This window comes from Rhinatrema bivittatum, chromosome 2, assembly GCF_901001135.1.
Source record: "Rhinatrema bivittatum chromosome 2, aRhiBiv1.1, whole genome shotgun sequence".
In the NCBI taxonomy this organism is placed as follows: domain Eukaryota; kingdom Metazoa; phylum Chordata; class Amphibia; order Gymnophiona; family Rhinatrematidae; genus Rhinatrema; species Rhinatrema bivittatum.
This window is the reverse complement of record NC_042616.1, coordinates 711,998,406-712,010,784: the sequence shown is the minus strand read 5'-3', so window position 1 is coordinate 712,010,784 and position 12,379 is coordinate 711,998,406. Positions and strand designations below refer to the sequence as shown.

Below are 12,379 nucleotides of genomic sequence, written 5' to 3'. Positions count from 1 at the left end.
TTTATTTTTACAGCAAGCCACCATACATTTATTTTTCAATATCGCAAGCAGCAAAGTAGGAGGAACCACAGAGGGCCATGTTTTTTTAAATTTTTCATGAGCCCTTGACTCTTTAAATTGACTTTATGCCACCTCTGGGGCTGGAGTTAAATTTGCCACTCTAAAAAGTGTACATTGGGTGCTCAGGTGATTTTCCACATCGCAGGATAATAGCTAATAGCCTCATCTGCATGGAATATACATGTGATGGGCGCTATCAGTACGCATTTGTTTGGGCACATGGTTTTGGATGTGCTAATCAGGTGCTAGTCTAGTGCGTCCAAAACGCGCAAAGCTGTGCACTTTATTGCATGAGCCCCACAGCATGGTCTGATCAGAAACTATAGGCATTTGTATATTTTTGTTTTGCTATAATATTTTTATCCATTAAAACCAAATTAGATTCATTTGTAAAGAAGACAACGATGCCTGACTTTTTTTTTTTAAACTTGTTTTAGTTCTTTTAAGAACTCAAAGTACTTTGTATAAAATAAACTTGTTGCATGTCTTTCCCCTCCCCTCAGGGTGGGTAATCATGTGGCGGACAGGACTGTTGGGGCGCCAGCTACCACCACCACGGTGTCCTTTGTTAAAGGGATTGAACATCACATATTGTATACAAAGATGCCAGCAACAATCAATCAGGACTTGGACAGCGTCACACAGACTCTCCAGCCTCTCGTCCACACAGTGTTACAGTCTCCGCCTCTTGCATTGCTTGTGCTTGAGAATCTACTACCCCAGATCTTTGGCTCTGGTGGGAAGGTTTCAGTGCAGTAGAGGGACTGGCGCAGAGGTTCTTCCTCCAGAAAAACTGCTTCGTTCTGCTAACCAGACTCATCAGACCATAGAAATGCTGCCCAGCACAGAGAGAAGCCCTCCGCCTGAAGGTAGGAGAAGCTCCAGGGGCCTGGCCATTGACCCTTGTCAGCAGGCACAGATACTTGCAGTTTTCACCTTTTTGACTTAAGTGGTGACTGTCTCAGCTTGCCACGATTGCTAGCTTTTTTGAAGGACTGGCTCTGCATGGCCGCATGCAGAGCATTTGAACGGAAAATGCAGACTTGGCCAGTTTTATTGACCGAGTTGGGATTTTCTGGAGGATCCGCACTAAGACTTAGTTGTATAAAAGGTTTGAATCAGCCCCAGTGGGTTTCCTGTTATATTTATGCCTATGGGAAGATTCCTTGGGGAATATTACATTGGACAGGGAAGAGGCAGCTTCCTATACACAGAAACGGGATACTGTCTGGTAGAAAATGAAGATGCTACTGTGTTGATACAGATTCATGAAATCTATGTAAATGCCTCCTAATTCTTACAAGATAAGACAGAGAAAAGCTGCAAAAGTCCAACTATTATCTGGGAAAGAACCACATTGACAGGGCTGTAACATCTAGAAAATGTAGGTGTTGATCAAGAATTTTCACTAGCCTGAGAAATGTTCTTTTGTCCTTTTTTAATATTTAGTTTGTATTTTTCCTAGTTTTTTTTTTAATTTTTTTTTGTTCTCCCTTCACTCTGGTTTATTTTTCTTTTCTTCATCCCTCGTGCTGCTCTTCCCGCTTTCCTTCCAGGTTCCTCCCATCCTCCTCCCTGTTACTCTTCTCCCCCGCCCAGCTGATTCCCTCCCTGCAGCTGTTTGTTCCTCTCTCTCTCTTCCTTTTACTGTTCTTTTCCATCTCCTTCAGCTGCTCCATCCTTCAGCAGCAGTGCCAGCTCCTCCTTAGCCAGGACTGGTCTGCATCTACTGTTCTGCCTCAACTGCTAAATGTTAGGCAACCTGACACCTGGGATTTTTTTCAACTCTGGCCCATCCCAAGTGGGCTGGGACTCTGAGATTTTTCTTGTGGAAGGAGCCTTATGGAAGGTGAAACTTATGCATATAAATTGCTATGCATATTGTGTAATCTCTATCAAATTAGGAAGCTCTGAGGTTAACATTTATTTATCTTCTGCATTTGAAAGCGATTTTATTCCCTTGGGGATGTAGTGTACATGAAAAGTCTTGTTTTTTCTGTGCGAGGACAGCATGTACATGAGTGCCCCAGGTTTTTCACTCCTGTTTTACCCATGGTTTTTCTTTCCCTGTTTTCCTTTGGGGGGGGTGTCCATCCCAAATATTCAGTGGGATAAATGTCTCTCTGAGTATACTCACCTAAAGTTATCTGGTTACATGTAGCTGAATAACTAAAGAGCCTAACTGGTTATATCTGAATATAACCAGTTAGGTTTTTAGTTATCCGGCCTTGTGTGGTTGGATAACTTGGTTCTTAACCAGATTTCTTCAAACGATATCTGGTTAAGAGGCATTGCATGTGTAATTATTTATTTTTTCTTAAAGATGTAAAAGGGCCTGTGGCCCCTTCCTTTTCCTCCCTCACAAAATTTCATATATGGCCCTGTCGGGTTGTGCTCATCCCCAAATGTCCAAATAATGTCCCAAGGTATGTAGGTCGGGGGACCTTCACCCCATCTTTCCTGATTCTCTTCAAATATACAAATTGGGCTGCCTCACACACACCCCCCCCCCCCCCCCCCATACACACAGGCCCCGGATACCATAAAATCCCCTCCCACTCCTGGCGCTTCCAGCGCTGCACTGTCATAAGCAGCGCTGTAAGCGTAAGCCATGCATTGCTTGCACTTGCAGCGCTGGGAGCAGGTAAGTGTGCATCTCGCTCCCGGCAGGGGATTTTAAGGTATCAGGATGTTGTGGGGGGGGGGTGCACAGGAACTCCTGAAGGGTGGGTTGTCTGATGGGGATAGCCCAATTTTCTATATTCAAAGAGAATCAAGGAAGGGGAGCTCACCTGCATTCCCCAGGACAATATTTAGACATTTTGGGTGGGGGAGGGAGGGGCTTGGCCACAGGCTCTTACTACTGCACACGACCGGATACTTTAGACCTACTCTGAAGCAGGTCTAAACTTAGCTGGCTAACTTAACTGGATACAACTGAAATTTTTCAGAGTTAGCCAGATAATTTAGACATGCCCTGGACTGGCTAGATTTTAGCTGGATAATGACTTATCTGACTACAGTCTAGCTGAATAAAGTGGCTCAGTATTCAAAACCTACCATTTAGACAGATAAGTTGTGAGAGATCTGTCTAAATGGCTTTGAATATTGACCTCATTTTATGAAATCTACATCATTTTCCCTGATCTTTTCTTTGCTATTATTTGGTGCCTAGGGAAAGCTTGGATCCCTTTTTCTTTTTTTCTTTTTTATTCTGCTGTGTTGAAACATTTCAGTCATTTGAAGGATGGGCTTTTTCACATTTTTTTTTATTCTTTTTGAATAAGTCCTCTGCTGAAAACAAACAAAACCCCTTTTATTTTCAGGCTGTATTGGCTACTAACGGCCTAACCCTTTGAATGTACTGGATCTAAAATTGTGGACAATTTCACAATCTAATGATTTCCCCCTCCTTTCTTTAAAAAAAAAAATATATATATATATATTTTCTCCCCTCTAGTCCCACCATCTTTGCTTCCCAGCATGTCTGCATGGCTTGGTAGTCTTTTTAGCCCAGACAGAAGGGGGGCCTCCACAGTAGCATCGCCATTTTCCTTCCCTGAGTGTGCCACCACTTTGGCGCCCCGCAGACTCCACCAGTCCTGGATCCTTTTTTGCCGAAATGCTACAGACGTAGGAGCTAGCCCAAATAATAATTTCTTGTAAAAAGCTGATTTTCAGGGGCAGCCTAATAGCCCTGTGATTAGCACTCTTCGCTGCCAACTGGGCGAGACCCAAGGTCCACTGCTGCTCTTTAGAAAGTCTGAGGTTACCACTCACAGCCAGGGCCCTGCAAGCAGTCTGCATCCAAAGCAAATGTGGTCAGTGCTGTCCCGCTTACCTAGTTGCTAGCATCTCTAAACATTAGTTCAATTTGTATCTTTAAAAAAGTGTTTTGACTTTAAGAGAAACTATTTGTGAATTTATTGCCTAAGGCAAAACTATTGGGGATTTATTTTTTTTTTTGGTGAATTTCAGTGAAATTGGCAGTTATTTGCCTGACAAAGGTTCACAGTGAATTCTGCAAATTCTCAGGGCATTCAAGAACTGCTCAGGGCATTCAGTGTTGAGAGATGTGCTCAGCCTCTGGGGTTGGAGCTTACTATAGGATACCTAGGGTCAATGCAGAGATCAGCCCTGCAGGCAGGTCATAGGACACTGCACCCTTAGCCACAGGAGATCACCCCAGCATTTGGTGCAATTTTGGGAGAGGATTAAGACATTGCCCAATGTCAGTGCATAAACAGTTGAAAGATAATATGCAAATTTCTCTTAGGCATATTTTATGGAAAGCCTGAAAATCCAGTTAGCTGCAGCATCCCTAGGGCAGATCTGGGAAGTGCCATGCCAGGATTTTAATATTCTTACTTGTTCAAATATGGCTGAGCATAACCTCTAGTATCCTGTTCTCTCAACAGTTACACCTCTTCCTCTTTTATTTTTTTTTATTTTATTTTTAATAATTTCCAAACTTTTTACAAAGAAAACAATAATCTTTGCATCATTGCATTGTATTGCTCTTTCTCTCTTTTAAATGTACAAAGAGCTGCAACTTTTTGCTTGTCTTCAAGACCTCCTTCTGTATGTCTTACATTTGGCTTCAGCCAAGAGCAACTGTCCTCCAATATTTAATATTTTTGTGTTTTCAATGTATGCAAGCATCTCATGTATAGACCTTGTGGGTGCTCTGAAACCTGACTGTGGGGTTTCGAGGACAGGTTTGGCATCCACGTTTCCCAGGAAAAGGTACGTAGTTCTGGCTTAGTGTTGTTGTGGAAGACTTTAATAATTATAATCGCACCATACTTGATGACGCGCTTGTGCCCATGTTAGTGACAGGTTTGAATACAGAAATTTTGTCTTGAAGTTCAGTTTCATAAATAGTGGAAGCAGATGACTGATAATTGCTGAGTTCTGGTCCTTCAGCCTTGTAAAGTGAAGGAGGCTCGTTTTGATTTGCTCTGTCCTTTTCTTTTAACATTCATGGCTTCCAGTCTTGGAGGATCCACCACCCTTGGGTCCCTTGGATGACATTTCTGAGGAAGAAGCCCTGCAGGTGGTAGCCGATCCACTCCTTCCTTCGGTTTCCTTTACTCTTCGAGATTACGTGGATCGTTCTGAGACTCTGAGCAAGCTGCTGCTTTTGGGTAGGTGAAATAATGTTTGTATGCAGGTTACATGCAGAGTCTCTTCTAAGCTACGTGTCGGGCTCCTGACCATCCGTCTGACTGCTGGAGTGCACCCAGTGGTGAGTCTGGTGTCGGGGGGCGTTCCTCGCACAACTTAGAGATGATGAATTGTGGTAAAAATATTGGTTCTGTTTATTGACTTATCAATAAATGTACATGCTTGTAGGGCAGATTTTACATTCTACATATTCACTTGCATGCAATAAATAATACATTGTGGTTTAAGTCAAGTGTGAAAGTTTCTCTCATTCATCCCTTTGGCTTGTAGAGATCATTATTGAGAAACTTAATGTTCATATTCCTGCCTTTTGGCCCATTTTTGCATGATAGTGAAAGGCAGCACACTCTGCCCCAAGCTGCCAGCAGATTGGTCTATGGTGACCAGAAGTGCTGCTGCATACCTAGGCTGGATTTTGCTTACTGACTTCAAAGTTACTTTGCTGTTTTATTTTTCTCTGTGCTGTTAGGGAGTTGCTTTGTAGGGCATGGGAGCCAACAGCCTAACTGAGCAAGACGCAATGTCATTCAGGAACATTGTGCTTTACTGATCCCAAGATTATAAATATCTGTTCTTGATTCCTTGTTCAACGTGGTACAAAATTGAACTGTGAATATATTTTAAAAAGGCATTTTAGCTTGTGGAAATGCTTTCGTACCGACCCCCACAGATGTATTGCCTTTAAATATGTTACATGCTACCAAAGAGAACTTTTTTCTTATTCATTCGGGGCTTGGCTTGTACCAATGAAACTCTTGTTGCCTTGCCTGTGGCAGTCCTTGTTGAGCCTGTGGGAGAGGTATGCACGCCCCTTCGTGGAAACATGGTGGCAGAAAAACATCATGCAGGGTTTTCATGTTTCTTCCCCTCCCTGCTGTATTGTGGTTTCTCTACTTTCCCTCGTTCTCAAAAAAGAAGAAAATTCCAGATAAATCACTAACCCCTAGTAGATTCATCATTCTGCTATGTTTTTAGCAGAATGATGTTTTAGCAGAATGATGAGGTGCGAAAAAAAAAAAAAAGGAGCGGGGGCGATAGTGGGCGGTGCGGCCACACCGCCCACTATCGCTCCCATTGAGACACGGGAAAAGGTGTAGTTGTTTCCAGCGGTGCTGCCGACGAGAACGTGAAAAACATTATGGCCCACAGCGCTGCCAGGAGCTAACTCTGCCCAAATCCAGCTCACACTCCTCCCTACCCCCTAATTAGAATGATACCGGCACATCGCAGAACAAAGAATGACCCTGTCAGTTTGCAGAGAGAGACTGTAGATTTCTAGAGCAAATTCAGATAATTCCACTTTTGTTCAGCCTTAATGGGATTTATTCTGTTCTGCCTCTGGAGGTTTTCATGCCAGTCCCATATTTTAAAATGGGTGAATAAAATATATAGAAGTTTAGCAGTTTAAAATATCATTATCTGCATGGTCCCTAGCTATTATCTTACATTCCTAGTCCTTGCAGAAGCATGCCCCTACACTTTTTTTGCCAGAGAGTTTCACATTCATTCTTGTTGGGATCCAGCTCTCCACTTGGGCTTACTCTTGTCTCCCTCGGGACTTCAGAAAGTAGTTCTGATATGAGTAGATGTAAAGAAAGCAGGGATAGCTGAGATCGTTTCCCAAGAAACGTTCTAAAAGAAATGTGTCCTCAGTCACTCAGATCCAGCAGGTGCTTGGTTGGGATGGTGAACTTTAGAAAGTCATCCTTGCCCAATACCTAGATTTCATTGGAATTTGATTTGATACCCAAGAAGAAAAGGATAGTTTTAAAACCAATAAAGTAGGCTCAAGCTTGGTTTCAGCTCTTAAAATTTAGGTTTAGTGTAATGAGCAAGGATGAAAGTGAGGGCTCTGCAGGTGAATTTCCTGATCAAGTCTGATAATTTCAGTCGGACATGAATGAGCAGATGTGGGCTCACAGCTCTGCCACCAGAAGAAGCAATTGTGGGCCTGGAGCACTGCCATCGGCAGGAAGAAAGATGGCGGGAGAACTTAGGAAAGCAAGAGGCTGGAAGTGGAGGTGAGAGGAAGTGTCGATCGGGAGGAATATTGCCTGATTACCTGATTGTTTCTTCGTGGGAAAAGGAGCCTCCTGGCTCGTAAAAGGACTTCCATGTCGGCTGACGTCATCAGGCCGGGACCCTCGAGAGGTATAAGATCTGACCCCTTCTGGCACGTCGCCGAAGCTGCGTGCACCAAAGGGGCGCGCGGCTTTGTTGGAACATCGCCAGAATTGAAAATTCATCTAAAGATTTCGCCAACAACGAGAAGGACTTTAATGTCTGAAAGTAAGTACATTAATTAAATATTTTCGACTCTCTACCTGAAGCCTCCATTTACTCATCAAGGCATTTCTGAAATTGTATTGAGGAACGGGGTTAAGAAGCAGTCCGGAGGCTAATAACATGAACTTTACCTATATAAGATGCCTCATACAAAACGGAAGGCAAAAGTCAGGGAGATGGCCACATCCTCCCCTGTACTGGAACCCTCCCAGCCTCGGATATCTGCTTTTCTTGCCCCTACAACAGGATCACAACCGGTGGATTTGGCTGCTGTAAGTTGTGGGGAGCAAACACCAGCCTCAATGGCCGATATATCTTTGAGCCCCAGTGCACCGAGCACCCCTCCTCCACCTCTTAATATTGCATCTGATTTTTTAAAATTATCACCATTGATACAAGAAAAAAGAGAAGGAGTTCCAGCTATATTTGGGGAACTTGAATCTGAAGAAACGGGGAGCTCCATACCCAGTCTTGATTAAGCCTCCAGAAATAACAATGGACACACTTTGGGGTGCTATAAAATCCAACAAAAAATACAATGAACTCTAATCATTGTTTTAAGAATATTGAACTTTTTATATCAAACTCTGATGTTAAAGTGGAGCAAATAGAGAGGAGATTAAATAAGATGGAAAAATATCAGCAAAAATATGTGAAAGCAGAGCTAGTTTATGAAAAGAGGTTTGAAACATTAGAAAATACATTGAAATATTTAAGCCTTAGGGTATTAAACTTCCCAAAACACGATTTGATTTCTCCTTACGGTATGTTTAAAGAGTATTTAGAGGAAGTTCTAAAGTTGCCTCAACAAGCTATCCTTACTGTCTCAAAGATTTATTATGTACCACCAAGAAGTAATCCTTCTGATAGAAATATTTTAGGAGAAACTTCCTTAAATTTAACAGGAGTAATGGAATCTGTTTCAAATACTATTATAACAAATAGATCTGTTTAACATGTCTCCTCTTCTTTCGCAGTAGACAGAGAAGCAGTTTTTAGATCATATATGCATAATCGAATGGCTATTTTTCATGGGGACAGAATTTGGATCTACCCTGACTTTTCTAAATTAACGCAAGATAGAAGGAAAAAAATTCTTAGGCTTGAGATCAGAGTTAGAAGCAAAAGGAGGAAAGATGTTGTTGAGATTTCCTTGCAAATGTGAGGTTGTTTTTCAGCAGCAGAAATATATGTTCTTTGAAACATTGCAGCTCCGCGTGGATTTACGCGAGCAGGGCCCTGCGCGCCGGTGCGCCTATGTTCAATAGGCCTACCGGCGCGCGCAGAGCCCCGGGACTCGCGTAAGTCCCAGGGTTTTCCGAGGGGGGCATGTTGGGGGCGGGGCCAAGCGGCGTGCCGTTTCAGGGGCGTGGTTTTGGTCCGGGGGCGTGGCCATGCCCTCCGGAACCGCCCCTGGGCTGCGTCTAGGCGCGCCAGCGGCCCGCTGGCGCGCGGGGATTTGGGAGGCGTAAATCCCCCAACAAAGGTGGGGGGGGTGGGTAAGGGAGGGGAAGGTGAGGGGAGGGCGTTAGCGAATTCCCTCTGAGGCCGCTCCGATTTCGGAGCGGCCTCGGAGGGAATGGAGGCAGGCTGCGCGGCTCGGCGCGCGCCGGCTACACGAAATCGGTAGCCTTGCACGCGCCGATCCAGGATTTTAGCGGATACGCGCATATCTACTAAAATCCCGCGTACTTTTGTTGGCGCCTGGAGCGCCAACAAAAGTACGCCAATGCGCCGTTTTTGAAAATCTACCCCCTAATTAGCATACATGGCTGTTATTACATCCTGCGCTGCTGCTGGTATTTGCCACGCGCTCGCCAAAAAATTCCGCGCAGAAAAATTAGCGCGGATTTCAGCGTGGGTCTTATTATTATATCAGCCACTTAGAGAGGTAATTTCTTACAGTGTGGCTGTTAGTAAGTGAACTAAGTAAAACACAACTCCTAGCTTTATCGGAGTGGCTGCCTAGACTTCCCTACCATCTCCTTCACCATCTCTCCCCTCTCTGGGTTTTTACCTGTCGTCTTCCTCTTTTTCAGGCTGCTTCTGACTGGGAATGTGCTCTCAGAAGTCCAGGCCTCTATTTCCCAGCAGCCTCCAGTTTTCTCTCTCTTCCCTTTAGTCCCCCGACTAGGGGTGGGGCTTATAGTCCTGGCAAATGCTCTTCCTAGTGCTCCCAGAGTCCTTTGCTTCCTTAAATAAAGTTCCCCTCTTGGGACCTCTCCCCCTCTTACTCCTAGGAGATTGCTTGTTGCACCCTCTAACATCTTGGCTGTGTGGCGTATAGACTTGGTTGCAATATCCTTCTGCTTTTATGTAATGTCATTTTGATTGACTGAATGAGGTGTTCCAGAACAGTAATTAGACTGGGTAAATTGAGATGCCTGTTAGGTTTAGCCTTTCTAAGAGCCACAGACCCTTGTTGTAGATCCTCTAGCACAGGGGTGGGCAATTCCAGTCCTCGAGGGCCACAAACCTGTCGAGGTTTTAGGATATCCTAATGAATATGCATGACATAGATTTGCATACAACTGAGGCAGAGTGCATGCAAATCTCTCTCATGCATATTCATTAGGGATATCCTGAAAACCAGACTCGTTTGTGGCCCTCGAGGACCGGAACTGCCCACCCCTGCTCTAGCATATGCTAGTCCTGGGGCATTAGTGAAGCTTTAATCTAGGAGTCCTCAGGAGGTTGCAGTACCCTTTTTTTTTTTTTATCCTGCCAACATAAGACTTATTCAAAGACGATGTACGTGAGCTTTCTAGAACAGCTAGCGCCTGTATTCAGATAGCATCTGGTTTTCAGTAGCTAAGAACATGACAAGCCTGCTTTTTAAAATATATTTAAAGCTGTAGCTGTTGAATCTGATTGTAGGCAACATTTCATAGTTTTATTAACCTCACTATAAAAAGCTGTTTTCTAAGTTTAACATTAAATGTATTCTTAAGTGTTTTGTGGTCCCTGTCTCTCTATTGAATGGACCTTGAACATTTCAAGATATATGAATGTCTGTGTTCATCGTAGAACCACATGTGATATTCCTATAGCTCCTGCTAGTCACAGTTTTATTTTCCAAATCATTCTAGTGATCCTGGTATTATAAGATGATCTTTGAATGCCTCTTGGTTTTTGTAACATCTTGAGGATGCCAGCCCTAAAATTATGCACAAATACACTGGCAATCAATAATATCACACAAAAAATCATATAGTGACATATAATATGTGTTAAATCTTTATTCATTTTTCCAAAGATATTATAGAAATAACCCCCTTAAAATCTTCTAAATTTCAAATAGACCAAAGGAATACCAATATAAAAAATTCCCAACCCCCTACTTACAAACCATTCATACTTACATTCATTTGGTCTATTTGAAATTTAGAAGATTTTAAGGGGGTTATTTCTATAATATCTTTAGAAAAATGAATAAAGATTTAACACATATTATATGTCACTATAAGATTTTTTTTTCCCTAAAATTATGCACAGCATGCCCTGCTTAAAATCTGTGAAGGATTACTGCAGAACATCATCCGTTTGTGTTTTTAATTGTAACTTTCAAGTTATTCAGCTCAAACATGGTAGTCTGTCAATCCTGCAAGAGCAAACCAAAAACATTTCTGATGATCTTTTAGTTTTGTCTTGCGTGCATAGAATATATTTTGTTTGCTGTGGCCCCGCAAAACTAATCTTGCCTTCAGCAATATTATGTGTTTAGCACTTTCACTGTGCCCAAAAGCGTGTTCGTTGGGTGCATTTGAAAATGGTATCAAAGAAATAAACTCTGTCTTCCACAGGTGTTGATTTATCTAAACTGGAACGGCAAGAAAATGTAGGCAGCCTCCTGTTGAGGTTAGATTTTGAAAAGGATGTAAGCAAAAGGCTTCTCTTTCTCAAGGATGTGGGTTTAGAAGACGGTCAGCTGGGACCATTCCTGACCAAAAACCCATTTATTCTTACCGAAGACATGGAAAATCTACAGAAGAGGTAGACTGGAGTTTGTCTTTTTTTCCTTGACCTCCCCTTCCCTTGCAATTTTACAGCTCTTGTCTAGTTGCACCCAAGTAAATTCTTCCCTGTATTGCTAGGATATCTTGGAAATGTCTTGAAAGGCCCCATGGGTGTCAGTCTGATGTTAGCATCTTCAGGCTTTACTTATTTTTTATTTTTTTTTAAGATGATTTTTGTATTAGGAATTTTACTGCAATGTTCTTTTTTTTGTTTGTTTCCATTTTAACAGTAATATCCACACTGTTTTTCATTTACCTACAGCTCTCATATGGTGCCCATGTGTAGCACAGCATTGGTGTTTTAATTTCTGACATCCAAATTGATCCGGCCTTTGGATGCTTCCAGATTAAGCTAGCACTAGAATCCGCAGGCTTTGCAAGTTTGGTTTGTTGTATGAATTTAATAATTTTTAACTACAAATGCAAAACTTTAATTTAAATACTTTTAAAAGAACTATTCTGCTATTTACACATGCCAGGAAAGCTTTATTGCTTCATGGGCCTAAGAAATCAGAAGCTGCTTCTTGGGAAAATTAAATGAGAGCCAGTAAGGAGAATTTATAATGAATTAAGATTGGTCTGACTGTGACTAAATAGAGAGGAAATTACTCAGGAGACCTTTAGTAACAAGGGAATAATTTATCAACTAGACAAAATAATGCAGAACCATAATAGAAAAAGGGAAATAAACTGGGCATGTGAATATCATGAAGAGGTGTGTACATCTGCAGCATGTGAGTTAACATTCTGCAGTATTTGATTAGAGGAATTGTGGAAGTAATATTTTCCAGAGTGTACGAGATGGGGAATTGGGCCAAGTGTCCTGAGTA

At 42.4% G+C, this 12,379-nt stretch overlaps 1 protein-coding gene across 2 annotated transcripts in view; it reads left to right on the top strand.

The window, feature by feature from the left end:
* The window catches only part of MTERF3 (mitochondrial transcription termination factor 3), an 86,726-nt gene that overhangs the window by 2,970 nt on the left and 71,377 nt on the right, over positions 1–12,379 (top strand). For both annotated transcript variants that reach the window (XM_029591755.1, XM_029591754.1), the window contains exons 2-4: positions 564–929; positions 5,055–5,207; positions 11,337–11,526. In XM_029591755.1, coding sequence (XP_029447615.1) covers positions 575–929; positions 5,055–5,207; positions 11,337–11,526 — 698 coding nt within the window. In that variant the 5' untranslated portion in view covers positions 564–574. The remainder of the gene's footprint in view (positions 1–563; positions 930–5,054; positions 5,208–11,336; positions 11,527–12,379) is intronic.